This window comes from Coenobita brevimanus, chromosome 93 (genome assembly GCF_032717465.1).
Source record: "Coenobita brevimanus isolate Jiangsu-jjx chromosome 93, ASM3271746v2, whole genome shotgun sequence".
In the NCBI taxonomy this organism is placed as follows: Eukaryota; Metazoa; Arthropoda; class Malacostraca; order Decapoda; family Coenobitidae; genus Coenobita; species Coenobita brevimanus.
In genome coordinates this window covers 24,514,090-24,536,073 of record NC_137046.1, presented here as the reverse complement: position 1 = coordinate 24,536,073, position 21,984 = coordinate 24,514,090, and the positions used below count along the sequence as shown (strand labels likewise).

Genomic DNA, 21,984 nt, shown 5'->3' with positions numbered 1-21,984 from the left:
TATCTCTGACTGGGGTAAAAATAATATGGTTGTCTTTAATGCTTCTAAGACTCAGTTCTTACACCTATCAACCCGACAAAATCTTCCACAGGTATACCCACTAATGTTTAATAATATTCAGATTAATCCTGCATCATCCTTGAACATGCTTGGGGTTTCATTTACTCGGGACTTATCTTGGAAAGATCATATTACATCTCTTGTAAAATCTGCTTCCAAGAGATTGGGTGTGCTAAGCCGACTCTGCTCTTTCTTTACCCCTGCACAATTGTTGACTCAATACAGGGGTTTTATCCGCCCCTGTGTGGAGTACAACTCTCATGTGTGAGGAGGCTCCCCACATACAGCTCTTCTCAATAGGGTGGAGTCAAAGGCTTTTCGTCTCATTAACTCTCCTCCTCTTACTGACTCCCTTCAACCTCTGTCTCTTCGCCACACTGTTGCATCTTTATCTCTTTTCTATCGCTACTTTAATGGTCACTGCTCCTCTGAACTGTCTGCTTGCATTCCTCCACCTCTACGACGGGCGCGTAGCACCCGTCTGGCAGCAAACTCTCATCCCTTTTCTGTCCAACTCTCTAATGCAAGAGTTAACCGTTACTCCCAGTCTTTCATTCATGCAACAGGTCAGCTCTGGAACTGTCTCCCTCTGTCTGTATTTCCTCCTGCCTATGATCTCCAGTCTTTCAAACGCAGTGTGTCCAGGCATCTCAAAATGATCGGATCTTGAATTTGGCTCTCTATTGTATTTTGTTTTCCTCTTGGAGGGAACTGTTACTGCGGGCTCATGGCCTTTGGTTCCTTCTTCCTCGCATTAAAAAAAAAAAAAAAAAAAAAAAAAAACTTTTTGAGTGTTCACCCGGCCACGTACTGCTTTGGCGAACATAAGGGGTGTGGTGGTTGAACCAGTGTCGCATGCTATAAAATATGCTTACACCCTGTCGGCTTGCACAGGCCGATTACACTTGGTTCACAGACCACACACACATCCAAAGTCACTGTCTTCAATACCACAATCACACAAGTACTTCTCACCTTACATACAATCTCTACCAGACAGCTTAAGCCACTTGGTAGGGATACATAGGCTGTATTGTCCCCACTTCGGTCGGGATAGGCCGGTCCCGCAGCGGATACTGAAATTCTGTATATATATATATATATATATATATATATATATATATATATATATATATATATATATATATATATATGCTCAGAAATATTCTATGACGAATGTATATCTGTACAGAAGCATTCTATGATGACAACTCCCAGATTATTGAAGAAGAAAACTCCTTGGTTAAATCACGCTCGTTCTAATTCCGTCCGCAACAAGGAGAGGGCCTATAAAAGGTACCAGAGCCAACCCACCCCTGAATCACATCCTTTTTATGTTTCTGCCCGGAATCGTGCTAAGTCTTTTCGCTCTGCTGAAAATAATTTCATCCGTACTAAATGCTCTCAACTTTCCAACTCGAATTCTTCCCACTCCTTCTGGCACCTTGCCAAAAACCTTTCTCACAACTTTACATCATCATCCTTCCCTCCTCTTTTCTACTCTGATGGCTCTGTAGCTACTTCTTCTACTGATAATCCAGACCAACTCTCTTCCTTTTATTCATCAATGATCTTCTAAGCTGTACATCTAACCCTATCCAGTCGTATGCTCATAATTCCACCCTTCACTTTTCCATTCGGTTCTCGCAACGTCCATCCCAGCAGTTACTTCAACAAACAAGGGATGAGGCTATGGCACTCCTAATGTCTGGCTTGGTTCATATCTCTGACTGGGGTAAAAATAATCTTGTTTTTAATGCATCAAAGACTCAGTTTTTACACCTATCAGCCCGACAGAACCTCCCACAGGAGTACCCACTAATGTTTAATAATATCCAGCTTAAGCCTACATCATCGTTGAACATGCTTGGGGTTTCATTCACTCGGGATATTTCTTGGAAAGATCATATTATATCTCTTGTAAAACCAGCTTCCAGGAGATTAGGTGTGCCAAGCCGACTCCGTACCTTCTTTACCTCTGCACAGTTGTTGACTTTATAGACGGGTTTTATTCGCCTCTGTGTAGAGTACAACTCTCATATGTGGGGAGGCTCCCCACATACAACTCTTCTCAATAGGGTGGAGTCAAAGGCATTTCATCTCATTAACTCTCCTCTCTTACTAGCTCCCTTCAACCTTTGTCTCTTCGCCACACTGTTGTATCTTTATCTTTTTTCTATTGCTACTTCCATGGTCAATGTTCCTCCAAACTGTCTGCTTGAATCTCTCCACCTCTACGACGTGCATAGCACCCGTCTAGCAACAAGCTCTCATCCCTTTTTTGTCGAACTTTCTAATGCAGGAGTTAACCGTTACTCCCAGTCCTTCATTTATGCAACGGGCCAACACTGAAACTGTCTCCCTCGGTCTGTATTTCCAACTTCCTATGATCTCCAGTCTTTCAAACGCAGTGTCCAGGCATCTCCAAATGAACAGATCTTGGATTATGCTGACTTTTGTATTATTTTTTTTTTTCTTGGAAGGAATTGTTTGCGGGTTCCTAGCCTTTGGTTCCTTCTTATTCGCATTAAAAAAAAAAAAAAAACATATACTTTATTCATGGGACACTTCAATGTAAAAGTTGGAAAAAAAAAAAAAAAAAAGGAAAGCTGTATGGAAAAATATGTAGTTGGAGTAAGGAATAAAAGAGAAGAAATGGTGGTAAATTTTGCTGAATTGTATTACATGAAAGTAATGAAAACCTTCTTTCACCAAAGAACAGGGACAAAATGAACCTGGAGAAGTCCGAATGGAGAAACAAAGAATGGAATCGACTTCATTATAGCAGATAAGATTAACACGATAACAAATGACACAGTTATCAACAAAGTACACATAGGAATTGACCAGAGAATGGTGGGTTGCAAAGCCAGATTCAGATTCAAAAATAAAAGAAAGATGATCAAAAATAAAGAGATATGCTCACAAAAATAAACGAAAACAAAGCAGCCTTTCAGTTGGAAATAACGAACAGTCAGGCTAGTAATGTTGAATGTGACATTGATGAGTTGAATGACTGTCTAACTAAAATGCTAAGAGAATCAGCAGAGGTAGGAGGGAAGCCTAATACAACCAACGCCAAGAAATATTCGGAAAAGACACTCTAGCTTATGAAAAAAAAAATGAAAGTAAGAACAAAGAAAGATGAAAGAGAATGAGCAGAAATAAGTATTAGTAGTAACAAAAGACTAAGGGAAGAAAAAAAGAGAAACATGGATCAGATAAAACTATTTAAAAAAAAAAAAAAAAAGGCTGAAACAGGCCCGAAGTAAAATGACACTAGGAAAGAAACAAATGATATCAGTGAAAGACAAAAATAATTAAGTCATTATATCCAGAGATAAGATGGTGAAGAGAGTTCAAGATTTTTACAAAGAACTGTATGCATCAAAGACAATTATACCAATAGCTAACTTTTTAGTTGACACAAGTGATATAACTGAGGTAATACCGGACAAAGTAAACATTTGTCTTGTAAATATGAAACGCGGGAAGGCTCCGGAAGAAGATGGAATAGTAGCAGATTTACTCTTGGATGCAGGAGTAGAAGTACAAATCGGGTTCGCCTACTTTTTTACTCAATGTATAAAAAAGAAAATTCCCAAGACAGTTATTTTACAAAAATGGCAACACAAAAGACCTGAGTAACTATCGACCCATTAGCTAATTATCAGTCATTTATAAACTCTTCACTTAAGTCCTTACGAACAGAATAGCAACGATTTTGAAAGAAAGCCAACCTCGTGAACAAGCAGGATTCCTAAGCCGGTATTCAACTACTGAACATCTACACATAATGAGCCAGCTAATTGAGAAAACTCAATTGTTGATTATGGAAAGGTTTTTGACTCAGTGGAGCACATAGGAATTATAATTTCATTGCGAGAACAAGCAGTAAGTGAGAACATTGTAAAACTGCTCGAAACCATATGTAAAGAGGAAACTGCCACAGTTATATCACATAAAGGCTCGGAAAAAAGTAAGACTGAGAAAGGCGTGCGTCAGAGATACAATTTCACCAAAATTATTTACACATGCCTAGAAAGTATTTTCAGAAAGCTAGACTGGGAAAATAAAGTAGTAAAAATAGATGGAGAAAAGCTAAACCATTTAAGATTTACAGATGACATTCTTCTGATCTCAGAAACAGCAGAGATACTGCAAGAAATGTTAAATAACCTGAACAGAGAAAGTCTCAAATTAGGGCTAAAGCTGAACCGGAGCAAAACTAAATGTTTAATCCACATACACCAAACAGCATCATCAGAATAAGCGAAGAAACTCTTGAAGAAGTCGAGTTCAGTTACTTGGGGCAACTACTAAAATTAATGAAAGACTTTGATAGCGAAATAAAAAGACGTATTACAGTTGGATACAGAGCTTCGGTAAACATAGAGACTTTATGAAAGGCAGCTTGCCAATATGTATGAAAAGAAGAATATGTAACGAATGTAAAATTCTAGCTATGACGTATGGTTGTGAGACCTGGAAACTAATAAAATTGATGGAAAATAAACTAATCCGTTCTCAGAGAGCAATGGAAGGGTCATTGTAGGGAATATCATTAGGAGAAAGGAAAAGATCATCTTGGGTGAGAGAGCAGACAAAAGTCAAAGGCATTAGAGATGTTATGAAAGAACAGAAATGGAGATGGGCAGCCCATGTAGCAAGAATAAGGGATAACCGATGGAGCAAGAGGCTGACTGACTGGACACCAAGGGATTGTAAGCACAGCAGAAAAAGGCCAGACAGGAGGTGGAGAGATTAGATGGAGAAATTTGCAAGGAGAACGTGGCAGAGATTGGCTCAGTCAAGGAATTCGTGGAGAAGGTTGGGGGAGACCTTTGTTCAGCAGTGGACTTGTAATGGTTGATTATGATGATCATCATATATATATATATATATATATATATATATATATATATATATATATATATATATATATATATATATATATATATATATACACATAAGTGGTCGATACACGCATCATCCACTCACTCAATGTGAATGTGGTCTTTACACTCAGTGACAAGCCAAATGGTTTCCTGTACCCAGGAAATCGTTTACTACGCTGGGTGGTAACCATATAACCTGGGTTTTTGGCCGGGTTAAGTATCCCCTAGATTCCCCTATCCAAAATCAGTTAGTCATGGCAGTTGTTTCAAAGAGCCTCGGAGGGGTCAATACCTGCCCAGGGCCCCAACCATATGGACAGATACGCATGGACATGTTGAGTATGAGAGGTGTGAATGAGGAGAGCAAGAGGGGTGGAAGTGGTGAATGTGTTCAAGAGTGTGAGATATGCCGTGATGGCACTGTGTGAAACAAAGATGAAAGGGTGTGAATTAGTGGGGTGCGAGGGTGTGAAATGTGTAAGATTGGGCATGAGTGGGCGAGGAAGATGCAAGGAAGGAGTTGCTTTGTTGATGAATGAGGTGTGGCAGAGTGGAATGAGAGATTACAAATGTTTCAGCTCAAGGTATATGTATGTCAAGTTAAAGTTTGAGAAGATGAAAGTGGCGGTGATTGTAGCGTATGCACCGTGTCAGGACAGGAGAGAGGGAGAGAGAGAGAGAGAGGTTTTGAGATGAGCTGGATGAAGCAGTGGGAGAATTGCCCAGAAGCTACAAAGTGATCGTAATGGGCGATACGAGTGGAAGACTAGGACTGGTCCTGAGAATAACATAATAGGTTGTAATGGAGTACCAGGAGAAAATGATAATGGGGAGCGACTGAAGGATATTTGTCAGGAATGGGAGTTGTGCATTTGTAACTCGTATTTCAAGCACAAAGATGCACATAAATATACATGGTATAGAGGGAACAGGGATCGTGTTGAAAGGAGCCTGATTGATTACGTGCTCGTAGAGAGGTCGATGCTGGGAATGGTTGCTGACACGAGGGCCGTGAGAGGACGATGTGGAGGTCTGTCAGATCATGTGCAAGATCAAGGTGATAGGAGTGAGGTGGACCAGGAGAAAGATGAGCAGTCAGGGAGAAAGACTGAAAGTCGAGAAGCTGAGGGTCAAAGAAATGGCAGAAGAATACATGACCAAAGTAGGGGAGGAGTTAGATTCAGTGAATTGGAATGAAATGAATCTGGACAGCCTGTGGACTTCATACAGGGATTGCTTAAATAGAAATGCTAAAGCGGTGTGTGGTGTGGAGAGAGTAACAACAAAGAAGAAAGGTACGGTATGGTGGGATGATGAAGTTAAGAGAGCAGGGGAGGAATAGAAGTGGCTAGAGTGGGTACAGGACAGGGGTTCAATTGAAAAAGAAAAAAAAAACAATATATTGAGAGCAAGAAGCACGTAAAGAGACTAGTGAAGAGGAAAATGGAGGTAAATTATGATCTTAGAAGAAAAATTAATGCAAACTACTCTGAAAATAGGAAGTTATTCTGGAAAGAGGTGTGGAAATGTAGAAGTGAAAGCAGAGAGAAATGTGATGGTGTGAAGGATATAGGTGGTAGATTATTAACCCATGGGGATGAAGTAAGGACCAGATGGAAAGATTATTTCGATAACCCGATGAATGGGAATAGAGAGAGCAGAGCGGCAGTAAACATGATTGGTTTGGGGCGTGTGCAGAGAAGGAATGCAGTGCCAGGAGACGTGACACTCACACGGGTGAAGAGCGCTGTGCAGCGGCTGAAAAATGGGAAAGCAGCTGGGGTTGATGAGGTGTATGCAGAGATGATGAAGTGTAGTGGAAAGAGCAGAATGAAGTGCTTGCTGGAGATATGTAAGAAAGCATGGATGAGTAAAACTGTGCCTGCAGAGTGGAAAAAGGCTGTGATTATATCCCTGTACAAAAATAAAGGTGAGCGAAGTGAGTGCAAGAAATATTGTGGTAGGGAAGGTATATGGAAGAATTATTATAGAGAAACTAAGAGAAATATCAGACGTCCAAGTGAGTGATGAACAGGGTGGCTTTAGGAGTGGCAGAGGATGTGTGGATCAAATATTTGCAGTGAGACAGATGGCGGAGAAGGCATGTCAGAAGGACTATAAGGTGTTTATGGCATTCATGAATCTGGAAAAAGCATACGACAACCTGGGCAGAGAAGGATTGTGGAAAGTTTTGCGCATGTACGGTGTAGATGTAAGCTGCTAGGTGCCGTCAAGAATTTTTATGATGGTAGTGAAGCCAGTGTAAGGCTAATGGGCATCTAAGTGAATGGTTCACGATCGGTGTGGGCGTGCGACAAGGTTGTGTGACGTTCCCATGGTTGTCAATATATATATATATATATATATATATATATATATATATATATATATATATATATATATATATATATATATATATATATATATATATATATATATGAATGGGGTAATGAGAGAAGTAAAAACACAAGTAATGGAGAGGGGGATGGCGTTGGTAATGAATGGTGATGGATGGAATATCTCAAATTTGTTGTATGTTGATGATGCAGTACTACTTGCAAATATCGGACAAGAATTTGGTAGACTAGTGCAGAGTTATCCTGATGTGTGTGAGTGTCGTGCCTTGAGAGTAAATGTAGAAAAGAGTAAAGTGATGGTTATTGAGAGAGAAGTTGACTTCCAGTCCGATGTTACAGTGAGTGGGTAAAGATTGGAATTTGTGAGAGAGTTCAACTACCTGGGTACGGTGATAGAAAGAGAGGAAAATGTGCAAAAGAAGCGAAAAGTAGAGTGGCACAAGGAAGGAAAGTAGCTGGTGCAATGAAGGCCCTGATAAACAGAGGCTTGAGTGTTGCAGCTACAAGAGGCTTACATGAAGAAGTGTTAATGCCAGCTTTAACAAATGGATGTGAGACTATGGTGTGGCATGAAAATGAAAAGTCAAGAGTGAGAGCAGTGGAGATAGGACTGCTGAGGACTGTATGTGGCAAGGCCAATAAGACTACCAGGTCTTGTCATAGAAGGGCAAATATGTGTCCAGCTCGCGCATGTCGTCACGTTGTGGATAAACCTGAGAGGAGATTGCCAGGCAGTGATAAACTGTGATAAATTGTTTCATCTTATGTTCTGTAATTGCATTATTGTGCATTGCTGTGCATGTATATATTTGTGGAGTATAACATTTAAATATAATGAATAATCACTCAATCATGCATTCATTTAGCAAAATTTGACAAAAAATGAGTAACTGGTCAAGTGAGTTTCTAATGTTCATATTTTTCCACAATAATAATTGTTTCATCTCCCGCCCATGTCAAGGCAGTTTTAAATGATAAGCTTAGCAATCACCTTTACTGTTCGACCTGATGTGCATTCTAATAGATATTTGCATACAGTAGGATAATATTGATTTGGAGTGTTCAGTATCCTGGAAGTGTTTGGCAACTATCCCCCCACTTTTCCTTCTTCTACCCCCTTCCTCTCCCATCTCTCCCCCTTTCTCTCAGGTCTCTGTTTAATACACAAATTATATTCCCTAACTTCAGCTTCCATGCTCCAGTTAATCATATTAAAACATGGAATACATGATTGTTCAAGGAACTTAAGAGAGATGAAAGTATGGTGAGAACATTCTAAAGAGCAATATTTACTCTTCATCACCATTACATCATTGTCATTATACTTTAGATAACCTCACCACCCATTTCACTCAGTTTCTGTCAAATCTGGGTAAATTCATCTGATGATAACTAGAACAAAATAATAAGAGCCGACACGGTACTGAACAGATTAAAAAAAAAAACTTGGAGTCACGGTATGTCTGCCACTAGGCTACCTCTCTCTCCCATAGCTGTCATAAGAGCAGCTCCCCCCACTCATCCCCCAGCAGAGGCTGGGGGGTGAGTGGAGAGAAAAATGGGAGGAGACAGTCCTCCACACCTTGACGTCACCACGTCTACGTAGTACCACTGGGTGAAGAGACATGGTAGTCTTATTGGCTTTGGTATGTGGAATACAGAGAGTGGACAGGATACGAAATAATTTGATGCGTGATACATGTGCAGTGAAGAAGTCTGTGGACACCAGAATCGAAGAGACTGTACTGAGATGGTGTGGTCATGTGGAGAGAATGGATAATAACAGAGTGGTGAAAAAGGTATATCTGGGCGAATTTCAAGGAGGGAGAAGGCGAGGTAGGCCAAGGAAAGCATGTGTGAGAAAGAGATGTTTGGAAGTCGGCGAGGCTAGGGACCTGACAAGGGATCGAGCTGGTTGGACGAATATTGTGAGGAGAAGTGCATGATCAGAGATTTGGTACCCTTTTTAACGTGACAGCATCCGGACTGACTCTCTCAGATACGTTTATGTGAAAGCTACAGAACGTGGTGACTCCAATAGAGCCAAGATTCCAGGGGCTTGAATGATGAGTGGAAGCATGGACCATTGGATTGGGCAAATCTGGGCTGTCTGGACATTGCTACTTCTCACCCTGCCCTAGGTTGGGAAAGAAGGTCCGGATGTTGATGATGATCATGAGAATATATATATATATATATATATATATATATATATATATATATATATATATATATATATATATATATATATATATCCCATTGTATATATATATATATATATATATATATATATATATATATATATATATCCCATTGGAGCCCAGTGTCCGGAATATTGGACAGAACTGGGATTTTTCAAGTCTTTATAAAGTAGGGAATCCCCAGGTAGGGACCTATGAGCTTCGCGATTATCAGTTGATAGGCGAAGGGGGTACGCTTAGTACCCACCAAGTGCCATGCCTCGCCCAGCATCCCTGGGATCCAATGGGTTAATGGCTGGCAAACCTACGTCTCTTTAACCCATTGGAGCCCAGTGTCCGGAATATTAGACAGAACTGGGATTTTTCAAGTCTTTATAAAGTAGGGAACCCCCGGGTAGGGACGTATGAGCTTCATGACTATGAGCCGATAGTAGGAGGGCGGTACGCTTAGTACCCACCTAGTGCCATGCCTCGCACAGCTCCCCTGGGATCCAATGGGTTAAATATATATATATATATATATATATATATATATATATATATATATATATATATATATATATATATATAAATGGAACCTCTGTGGTAAAGTGTGCGTTTTCATACACTGAAGAACGAGGGTTCGCTCCTCGCCAGGGTAAGAAACCTAGGGAAAGTTCTTCTGGCCACGCACTGCTTTGGCAGACACAAGGGGTGCTGTGGTTGAACCAGTGTCGCATACTATAAAAAGTATGCATGCACCCAGTCAGCTTGCATGGGCCAATTACACTTGGTTCACAGACTACACACACATCCAAAGCCATTACAACACTACAATTACACTTACAAGCACTTCTCACCCTACATACAATCTCTACCAGAGAGCCTAAGCCACTTGGTAGAGATACATTGGCTGTATCGTTCCCACTCCGTTCGGGATAGGCCAGTCCTGGAGTGGACACTCAAACGGCTGATGAGATGAGATGATATATATATATATATATATATATATATATATATCATCATCCAGACCTCCTTTCCCACCCGCGGGCAGGGTGAGGAGTAGCACTGTACTGAGGAGTAGACTGTAGCACTAGTCGAGCAGGGCAGTACTCCCAAGGTGGATGAAGCTGATGACAGGGAGAGCTGGAGCTCCAGTTTCATCAGCCCCCAGGACTAGTTCCTGACCATCCCCCTTTGCTGAACTTTTTCAGTGTCTCAGTAACACAGAGAGTAGGACAACATGCTCTCCAATACAAGTTTCTCTGTCAACACCAAACTACATGCACAGTACACACTACACTTCCTTTTAAAAGTTAGAAAAGAAAAATGGCAACCAATAACCAAGCCTCGGAGTCCCCGGGGGGGGGGGGGCCATAAATGCCCCTACCATCCGCCTCTCTCCCGGTGATGAGGTGATGACTCAACGAGCTGCCTGGAACCACTGTCTGACTCACTTCTTCATTTCTGCATCATTCGCTTCCTTTCCTCTAATTTTTGCTCTGTTGAGTACCACCTCTCCGCCTCTTTTCTTCCTAACTCAGACTCAGCTGTCTGAGGCAACTGGCAAACCCTTTTCTGTATCCTCCTACTTTCTCTATATTCACGTCAAAACCAAAGGTGGCTGTTGTGTATACAGTATGTACGCAACGACTTATCTTGCTCTCGTGTTCCTGAACTTGATTCTTCTGAATTCTCTTCTCTCTGGCTTTGGCTTTCCTATCATTCTCTGACTAAATATGTCTGCGATGTTTAATTATCCTCTAATTCTACTGACTATCAAAAATTCTTCGACTATCTTAATTGTACGATGGAACACATTCTATCTATTTCTCCTTTCGCTGAAATCTCCATTCTAGATTTCAAAGTTCACCACCACCTTTGGCTCTACTCTGCTTTCACTGATCCATCTGGTGAACAAGCCTACATCTTTTCTATGCTTAATGACCAAGAGCAGCTTGTACAGCACCCTACCCGTATCCCTGAGAGAGCTCCAACATACTTCACCTCTTCCTTACAACTAATCCTTCTGCTTATACTGTTAATCTTTCCTTTCCATTTGGCTTCTCCAGTCACAACTTTATTACCTTAACCTGTCCTATCGCTTCGGTACGTCGACTGTGGCACTTTGGAGCTGCGGATTGGGAGGCCCTCAGGCAGTACTTCTTTGATTTTCCCTGGAATGATTATTGCCTCTATGGCCAGGAGCTATTGGCTTCTGTTGCCTTCAAGAACTGTGCTTCTGTGCTTACACCCTGCCTAGGTAAACTCTTTCACCTTTGTCTATCAACTTGTTCCTTTCCTTCTTACTGGAAGTTTGCTCTCATTCAGCCAGTCCTCAAAAAAGGGTGACCATTCCAAACCCTCTAACTATCGTCCAGATGCTTTAACATCCTGTGTCTCAAAAGTTTTTGAGTCATTTCTTAATAGAACAATTTTAAAGCATCTTTCCTATCACAACCTTCTTTCTCATCGTTAGTATGGGTTCCATCAGTGATGCTCCATTGGCGATCTTCTCACCTACCTTTCAGACTCCTGGTCATCCTTCTTTCGGGACTTTGGCGAAAGCACTTGTCACCTCAAAGGCTTTCGATCGAGTCTGGCATAAATCTTTAAGTTCCAAACTGCCGTCTTATGGTTTCTATCGTTCTATCTGTGCCTTCATCTACAGTATAGCTTCCTTTCTGGTCGTTCTATAGCTGGTGTTGTAGACGGTCATCGTTCTTCTCCTAGATCCATCGACAGTGGTGTTCATTAGGGCTCTGTCCTATCGCCAACTCTCTTCCTTTTATTTTCCTTTTATTCATCAGTGACCTTCTAAGCTGTACATCTAACCCTATCCAGTCCTACGCTGATGACTTAACCCTTCACCTTTCCATTCGGTTCCTGCAATGCCCATCTTAGCAGTTACTTCAACAAACAAGGGATGAGGCCATCACTGGCCTCAATACTAAAATGGCACCTAATGTCTGACTTGGCTTGTATCTCTGACTGGGGTAAAAATAAACTTGGTGTTTTTAATGCATCAAAAACTCTGTTTTTTCACCTATCAACCCGACATAATCTTCCACAGGAGTACCCACTAATGTTTAATAATATCCAGCTGAATTCTATATCATCCTTGAAGATGCATGGGGTTTCATTCACTCGAGACTTATCTTGGAGAGTTCATATTACATGTCTCGTAAAATTTGCATCCAAGAGATTAGGTGTGCTAAGCCGACTTTGTACCTTCTTTACCCCTGCACAGTTGTTGACTTTATACACAGGTTTTATTCTCCCCTGTGTAGAGTACAACTCTCATGTGTGGAGAGGCTCCCCACATACAGCTTTTCTCAATAGGGTGGAGTCAAAGGCTTTTCGTCTCATTAACTCTCCTCCTCTTACTGGCCTCCTTCAACCTCTGTCTTTTTACCGCACTGTTGTATCTTTATCTCTTTTCTTCCGCTACTTCAATGGCCATTGCTCCTCTGAACTGTCTGCTTGCATCCCTGCACCTACGACGGGCGCGTAGCACCCGTCTAGCAACAAACTCTCACCCCTTTTCTGTCCAACTATTTAATGTAAGAGTTAATCTTTACTCCCAGTCCTTCATTTATGCAACAGATCAGCTCTGGAACTGTCTCCCTCTGTCTGTATTTCCTGCTTCTTATGATCTCCAGTCTTTCAGACGCAGTGTGTTCAGGCATCTCGAAATGATCGGATCTTGAATTTGGCTCTCTCTTGTATTTTGTTTCTTTCTTGAAAGGAATTGTCCGCGGGCTCCTGGCCTGTGGTTCCTTCTTCCTAGCATACACACACACACACACACACACACACACACACACACACACACACACACACACACACACACACACACACACACACACACACATTTTCTTCTTGTCCTCCAACCTAGGAATGGTTTTGTGTAACACGACACTTTGGTTGATTCACTGTTCACCAGAAGTCTTGTAATCTAACAATAAAACGTCTGGTCATATTGGAGAAGTTTGTTGTACTGCATCATCTCATAGCACCCCTACCTCCCCACAACACCCCTCACACTCTACCCAACCCTTAACACCCCTACATCCCCACCACACTGCTAACATCCTGCAACATTCATAACACCCCTACCTCCCAACCTCCCTACCACACTCCTAACACTCTGCCACACCCGTTACATCGCATCACATCTCTTACACCCCACTATATCCCTGATAATTCACTCCACCCATAACATCCCAGGTCTGCTCGGCCAGACAGACCTGGATTATCCAAGAACAAAACACCACCACCACCATCAACAACAACAACAGCTACAACAACAACCCTAACACCACACCACTTACCTAACACTCCACCACATCCCTAATACCCAACTACACCTGTAGCACTACATCAAAACCCTAACACCCCACCTCACCCCTGACACTCCACAACGCCCACAGCACCCCACTACGCCCACGGGATCCCACCACACCCCAAGCACCCAGCCACACTCATACAACCCCACTAGACCCCTAAAACTGCAGTACAACCCGAAACCCACTTGCCTTTCCCTTCCCACAGGAGAAAGCAACGACTGGCAGAGCAAGTTCACTCCCGAGCTGGAGGCTCACATGGACGCCTGGGTCAAGGAAAAGTTCGACTTCGGCATCCAGTTCAAGTAAACAACAACAACAACAACAACAACAACAACAACACAAGGCATCAGAACTGCTCGGCCACAATGCTGTCACTTGAAACATGCAGTCGACTTACAGCTCTGTGCATGAAACAGTTATTCCCTTATCTGTCTGTACGGAAACATACAAGACACCGAAGGCATCATCTTTTTGCTCTTCAGTAGATATAACATATTTCTTCAACTTTCTTGCCACCAGGCACAGCCAGTTACTTCTATATGCTCAGTGGCATTCCCACAAAAAAAAAAAAAAAAAAATGTTTTTCCCCTCATCACTGTTTTCATCTCTATGTTGCTACTACCCTGGCACCTTTTGTCGCTGTGCAACATGATCACGTATTACATACGCAGCATGGAAATGGTACCAGTAAGCCAAAGCCTAGTTGAAAATTAACTGCAGTTTACATCTAATTTTGTTCTCATGACAGTGCCTGAGTCCATGGGCAGTCATGTTTGCTATCTTATTCAGTATGTGTGATAATTCTTTATACTGTATATATATGCCCGTATTCTTTTGTTTCTTATCCTGTTGCTGATACTGATGCTATGGATGGTTTTTTATAAGTGATTAATGGCACAGAACAATGTGTGATCAGAAATGTACAGATTCAAGGTACATTCTCGCAGATAAGAACATCCTCGATTGAACGGCTTGATACCATATTGTTCTGGTAATATTGTATGTTACATACAAACCAGCGAGCACATAAAATCGGACGTATCCAAAGTAAATACAAGTTTGTTGAATACTCTCAGGCCTAAACAGTTCAGAACCCTCTGTTACAGGTGTATGACTGATCTTTGTGTATCAGGTCATACTTCTCTATACATTGCATGATATACAGTAAAAGACACTTTTCTCATGTTTCGGTAGCCATGTTTTCCCCGTCCGAATTGGTTGACCAAGCCCCTGATCATGGTTTGTTTCAGTGAAGCAGGAGGAAGGAGGTGAATCGTCAGGGTTGATTTATAATTCACAGTATTACCACGACGAAACGTATTATAACTTCTGCTTACCGCCACACAGTGATTTATATTTTGAGAAGATATGTTTACTTTTTATTATCTATATCACACTATTCCGTCTAGATTCGTTGATCCATACTTCTCTCTTTCCATGACTGATACATCGCTAATACTGATTACTAGAGTACCATATAATTGAAACGGCCTAATTATATACTGACAACGTTATTTTCCGAAGTAATAAGTACGCAGATGATTTATTTATATTGATCAATGATTATATACCTATCTCTCTCTCTATCTATCTATCTTAGAGGTCAGTGGTGGTAGCGCTAAGCACGCGTATTTCTTTTTCACCAAGTTCATCGCTGTGATGCATATCCATGACTCACTATTCACGTGCATTTCAGCTGGACAGAGTCCGTTTTACCCCGATCAATTATCAAGGGCAGCCACCCTTACACCTGTGTTACAGTTTCATTAACATCCTTGCCGTATATCTGTTACTAAAGGTACTGTCTATACCTGCATCATTGTTTCATATTCCTTTTGTCAATGAATTAAAAATTGTATGCTATCTATTTCCTGACTCAATCCTTCCTCGGCATTGCTCTCTCTCTCTCTCTTGAAAGTTGTAGGAAGAAAATCTCTCTCTCTCTCTCTCTCTCTTGAAAGTTGTAGGAAGAAAATTAATATTTTCGGCATTTAAACCTTCTGGACTTCCTTCTGGCAACACAGGCACGACTCGAACATCATTAATAGTGATTACAGTAATTTTTTAATAGTATATAACATTCTTTCTAATAATGCATGGCACATAAATCTAACTTATCAAAGAATAATATGACATTACGAAATGATTGTTAACAAATCACACTCCAAAGACTGCTATGTTTTACATTGTTTATATATTATCATTGTCAGACTTCTGTGATGGAATAAGAAATAAATGGATAAAATAAAATGTCCTGTTCTGTTAATACATTGTAAGATAGATTAGACTATTGTAAACTGATGCACTGTTTCAGGGATGACAGATACATGCATTATGTATATACCTGTACCATTGACAGATAAGTATAAGCGATATTAACGATTATTATACTACTATTACCAGTAAATAATAGTAATAACCCTCTAGCACTCTTTCGACGCCACCTGCGTCCAACCAGTTCCAAGTACTTAAGTGACAGTCTCTCGAGTCTCTCTAGCCCAGAGCCTCACGCTCCCCACACTCCTCACTCAGCGATTCGTGCGTTATCAGATACTATCTATCTATCTATCTATCTATTGCCAGACGCCATAATCCCGTAAGGGGTGGCCATTTGACTTTGAGTTATTTGTTTTACGGATAGGGGCACTAACCCTCCACCAATTCACATGTTGACACGTAGGGAGCTCGTATGGTTTGGTTATATGGTTACCACCCATCGTCGTAAATGGTTTCTTGGCTTACAGGAAACCATTTGATTTGTCACTCAAAGTAAAGCCACCTGTAAAGGAAAGAAAAACAATAAGTGACAGGAAAGATGGGAGAAATAGGAAGAGAGAAGGGCAGGCACAGAAAAAGAATGATAAAGGCTAAGGAAGAAGTAGGAGCACTACATCTCAATACTTTCATTCCCCCGCCCTTATTATGACTGTATTGTTTTGAAACTGGTTTATGGTATAAATTAATGAATGATCTTCCTAATGAACGAATAAATCTAAAAAAAAAAAAAAAGGACTTACCATATTCTATCATTCACTTATTTATGCAGTGCCCATTTACTCACAGACATATACACATTCGGCAATGATTCCAGAATATTGTAGAGCACTGTTATGAAAAAAAAAAAGTGATAGCCTACAGTATATATGTCAGTGAGTAAATGAATACATTACTGAACGATAAAGTATGGTGTTTTATATCCTTTATTTATTTTATTTTTTTCATTTGTTAGGAAGATCATTTATTCATTTGTAACATGTATCAGTTTCATAACAATACAGTTAAAAATTAGGGCAGGGGAATGAAATGATTGTAATCATTTTTCGATGCCACACAAATCACTGAGGAATGTGGGGAACGTGAAGTCTGGGTAGGCGAGAATGAAATGATAGGAAACAGTTCACTCAGCGCGGCCAGGCGTGATGAACGACTATTGTTATTCTGTATGCCATAAAACATTTTATGGTATAGCTAGAAGTGTAATTTTTTTTATGAAATGGATCGCAGATAAATGCCCTGCAATATTCTATAATCATTGCCGAAATGTTAAAATGTCTGTGAGTAAACGAGCATTGAATAAATAAGTGAATGATACAATATGATTAGTAAAATGCAGAATAGTGCCACAGGGGGCGACCTAACACCCCCAGAAGGAGCCCACAGAGGAGCAATGACAGCCGTCGGGACTCAGGGCGACAACGACATAAGTCAGCCCGGGCCGCACGCCCCTATGACCCGGAGCTCGCCCTCTGCCACCATAGCAGGAATACAAGACTACCTTCTGGGCGAGCCTTCCCCAACCAACATCGGGGTAGAGCTGTTACTCCAGCTCCAGTCAGCACCCCTGAGATGGGCGGTAGCCGCTCAACCCTCCTGATGGAGACGGCCTATAGCCGCTCTGTGGGAAAACGGGAGACGCCCTGCAGCCGCTCCTGCCTTCGTCAGGAGTCAGCCTGTAGCCGTTCTGAAGGTGTCCTTTCCGAGACAGCCTGTAGCCGCTCTGAAGGTGTCCTTTCTGAGACAGCCTGTAGCCGCTCTGAAGGTGTCCTTTCCGAGACAGCCTGTAGCCGCTCTGAAGGTGTCCTTTCCGAGACAGCCTGTAGCCGCTCTGAAGGTGTCCTTTCCGAGACAGCCTGTAGCCGCTCTGAAGGTGTCCTTTCCGAGACAGCCTGTAGCCGCTCTGAAGGTGTCCTTTCCAAGACAGCCTGTAGCCGCTTAACCCTCCTTAAGGAGACAGCCTGTAGCCGCTCTGAAGGTGCCCTTCCTGAGAAGGCCTGCAGCCGCTCAACCCTCCTGAAGCAGACAGCCTGTACCCACTCTGAAGGTGTCCTTTCTGAGACGGCCTGTAGCCACTCAACCCTCCTGAAGGAGACGGCCTGTAGCCGCTTTGAGGGAAAACAGGAGATGGCCTGTAGCCACTCCCGCCTTCATCAGGAGACGGCTTGTAGCCGCTCTGAAGGTTCCCTTCCTGAGACGGCCTGTAGCCGCTCAACCCTCCTCAAGGAGATGGTCTGTAGCCGCTCTGAGGGAAATCAGGAGATGGCCTGTAGCCGCTCTGAGGGAAATCAGGAGATGGCCTGTAGCCACTCTGAAGGTGTTCCTGAGTCGGCTTGTAGCTGCTCCCTTCCCCAGGCCATGGCCAGTAGCTGGGCCTTAGCGACGGCCTGTAGCCACTCCCATAGAAGGCCACGGCCAATAGCCAGACCCTGCGGCAGGAGACGGCCTGTAGTCACTCCTCTGTCAGGTGCTGACTCCTGTTCACCAACCTACGACTCAGAGGGAGTCCCCAGCCTGGAGGAGTACTGGAGAGACCTCATGACTTCCCCTGGCCTCTTCTTTCTGCAGCCAGGTCTGGAGAGGACTCACCTGATGGACCCCGAAACAGGCCAGCGCCGCAGCCCCTTCCTGACGGTACCACCGAGCACCAGGGACTGCAGCCCTCGGGACCCGCAGATTGCTCCCAAGACCCCTGGGCGGGACCTTCCCGCACCCAGATGCCTGAGATCTTTGTCCTCCATCAGGTGCCTGAGCGAGAAGTTTAGGCAGTTATTCAGCCCCAGTCCTGAGGGCCGTACTCCCGCCCCAAGCCCCGAAAGCACGGGGCCCTTCACCATCCGCAGCCCCGGACGAGAGAGGACGCCCCTACACATGATCCCATGACCCCTGAACACAGAGGCCCCTGGTGGAACCCATCCCCATCAGTAGTGAGGCTGGGTCACCTCCGACGCCCTTGTACCTGACCACCACGACGTCCAGACCCGAAAGGAGTGACAGTGAAAGCACAGTGTCCATGACTTAGCGATGTGAAGGCCGAGCAATGAATTAACCATATAAAGTAAGTCAGTGAGAGAGGCACCAGTGACAACATTAAAGTGGTGGAGTGAATAAAAGTAACAGTGAAACCGTGAACACAGTCAAGCAGTGAAATACGGGTCTATTACAGTGAATACACTACCATCTGATAATGCCGCATCATACTAAAATCATACACAGACCCCAGTGTTAAAGTAATAAGTGCATAGTGAAATAGTACCACCCACTCCACAAATATATAAAACTTGGACTTCCTGCAACAATAGCATATAAACCTCTGCCCTAAGTGCTATTCACATTGCCCAACCTTGACCTGGGTAGTATCCTGCATGATACTAATAACCCATATCTAGGCCTAAGAATTATAATTGTCCAGTGTATCTGTATCCGTGACGTCTACCCCTTCCACTGTAGAATTTAGTAACACATGTGTAAGGTTGTTGTCTTGAGTTTTTGTGTCCTGCCTCTCTCCTATTTGTCTAAGCTCCAGTCTAGAAAGAGAGCTCAGCTACACACTAGGTGTTAGAGGGATGGGAGCCTACCCTAAAACACCTAGCATTACACTGGTGGACAGCTGTGGTTCTTGACCCGGGTATATGAGAGGGGTAATTAGGAAATACCGGAAAAATGGCAACCAAACTGCATGTGCAATTACCTAAAATTGACCACGAACAGTATGATATGCACACTTACCTGGCAATTATTAAACCTTTACTAGATATCGGTGTCGAGGATGAGAAGCAGAAAATTGCAGTCACACTCCCGCTATGGGGCAAAGTGGCAGCTAATATTGCACCTAAGATCGTCCAGGGACTCATCTGGCAGAATTTCACAAAACTTGTGATTCAAGCCATCACCCAATCACTAGGTAAAGTGGTGGTGCTATCCAAACTGGATAGTTTAACTTTTGATGGCAACTTGGACGATACTTTAATCCAGGCTAGACACCTGGTCACTGCTGCCTACCCAGAGACAGATGATGAAACCCGGGAACAACACACCTGTAATACTCTTCTGAGAGTGCTCCCCAGCATGGTCAAGAAGCTCTTTATGATTCATGACCTGACCAGAGACATGGATAAGGACGTTCAACTGATATGCCACCTCCCGACCTCCTGCCCTGCACCCCAGCAAATCAACGTGGTAAAAAAGTTTCCCACAAATATTCCGGCTCCCCCAGTCAACCCACGTCCGCCTTTGCCCTGCACCAGCCCCACCCCAGCACCCAGCCCACCAAGGGCACACCCCACCCGCCGGCGCCCCAGCCACAGGGAGAACCCCAACCTAATCTTAGTGAAGCCCTGGGAGTTCTCCACATGCAGCTCCAGGTGCCCACTGCACAATATCAGAGATCAATTGAAAGATGCACGATGGAAAAACCATCACCCAGGCCAACATAAAATGTCCTCTCTAGAGAATGAGGTAACAGAGGATGAACCCGCACCCACGAAGGAGACCGAACCCAGGGAACAGGAGCCGGAGGAAGAAGAAGGAGGCTCCAGACAGTTGGATTTTTAGGACCACCCCCGCACCTTCCCACGGTGGCGGGGGCCACTTCCCCCAAATATCGCCCCCCAGTTTACCACAAGATGAAGCAGAATAGGGTGAAAGCCAGACTTCTGGTCGATACGGGAGCAGCCAGATCCTGCCTGTATAGCCACTATTTCTCCCATCACAAACGACCTTGGCCCATTATTCCCAACGGCTACTCATGTTGTGGATGTGGGAGATGGCCCCCTGCCAACCCGTGGGGAAACACGGGCCCTGCGAGTCGACACCCATCAGCCGGTGTCAACCCAGCATAAGTTCATAGTATTCGATTCTTCCTGCCGCAATTACGACAGATACTTGGGGCTGGACCTGTTGCAGAAGTTAGGAGTCACCATTGACTGCCGCAACAGACAGCTCCAGTTCCTAAAATCACCCGACCCCCCTCTCCCCTTTGGGCCAAGCACGCCCCGGCCCCAGCCGGAAGACTCTGTACCCCTCTCCTTCCCTCCTCCCCCCCCAACTGCCCTCCCTCCCCCCCTTCTTTTCCCGCCACCATTTCCTCCGCCGTCACCATTCCCCCCCCCCATGAAACATGGGTGCCCCTCAACTGGCCCTCAGGCACCTCTGTCCTATTCTCCCCACTCCTGCCACCTGGAACCCTCTCGGCCTGCCTTCTGACCCCAACCTTCCTTCCCCTTCACCACACGGCAGTCTGGATTGTCAACCTCTACCCCTCGCCCCTCACCCTCCCTAAAGGGATCGTAATCAGACAGATGGAGGACGCCGAGCCCTGTGTCCCCCCCCCTCCCACTCCCCAGCCCCCCCTGTCCCCCATCACCGACCATCTCTCCACTCACCAATCAGACACCCTCCACAGCTTCCTCCTGGATTTCCAGAATCTGTTCGTGGCAGGACCAGCTGACATTGGACACACCACCTACCTGGCTCACAAGATCCATATGACGGGCCCACCAATCCGGCAGTCATCCCGGCGGGAGAACCCCAAACAGTGGGAAGAGGAAGACCACCAGGTACAGGAGATGATCGAAGCTAGAGTCGTCTCCCCCTTCACCAGCCCCTGGTTCTCCCACGTCGTCCTCATGAAGAAAAAGGATGGCACGATGCAGTTCTGCATCGATTACTGCTGGCTTAATGACGTAACCACCAAGGACGCCACTCCACTCCTGTGCATAGACGACTCCCTGGATTCCCTATATGGCACCTCCTGGTTCTCTACCCTCGACCTCCAGTCAGGATATTTGCAGGTCCCGGTGCATCCAGAGTACAGAGGGAAAACCGCCTTCTTGACCAGCAACAGGAAACATTATGAATTTAATGT

The 21,984-nt window shown here is 43.7% G+C and overlaps 1 protein-coding gene across 1 annotated transcript in view; it reads left to right on the top strand.

The window, feature by feature from the left end:
- The window catches only part of LOC145412384 (luciferin sulfotransferase-like), a 363,650-nt gene extending 349,500 nt beyond the window's left edge, over positions 1-14,150 (top strand). The window contains exon 7 of the mRNA XM_080282273.1: positions 14,050-14,150. Within this exon, the coding sequence (XP_080138399.1) occupies positions 14,050-14,150 (101 nt within the window). The remainder of the gene's footprint in view (positions 1-14,049) is intronic.
- The last annotated feature ends 7,834 nt before the right edge of the window (positions 14,151-21,984 follow it).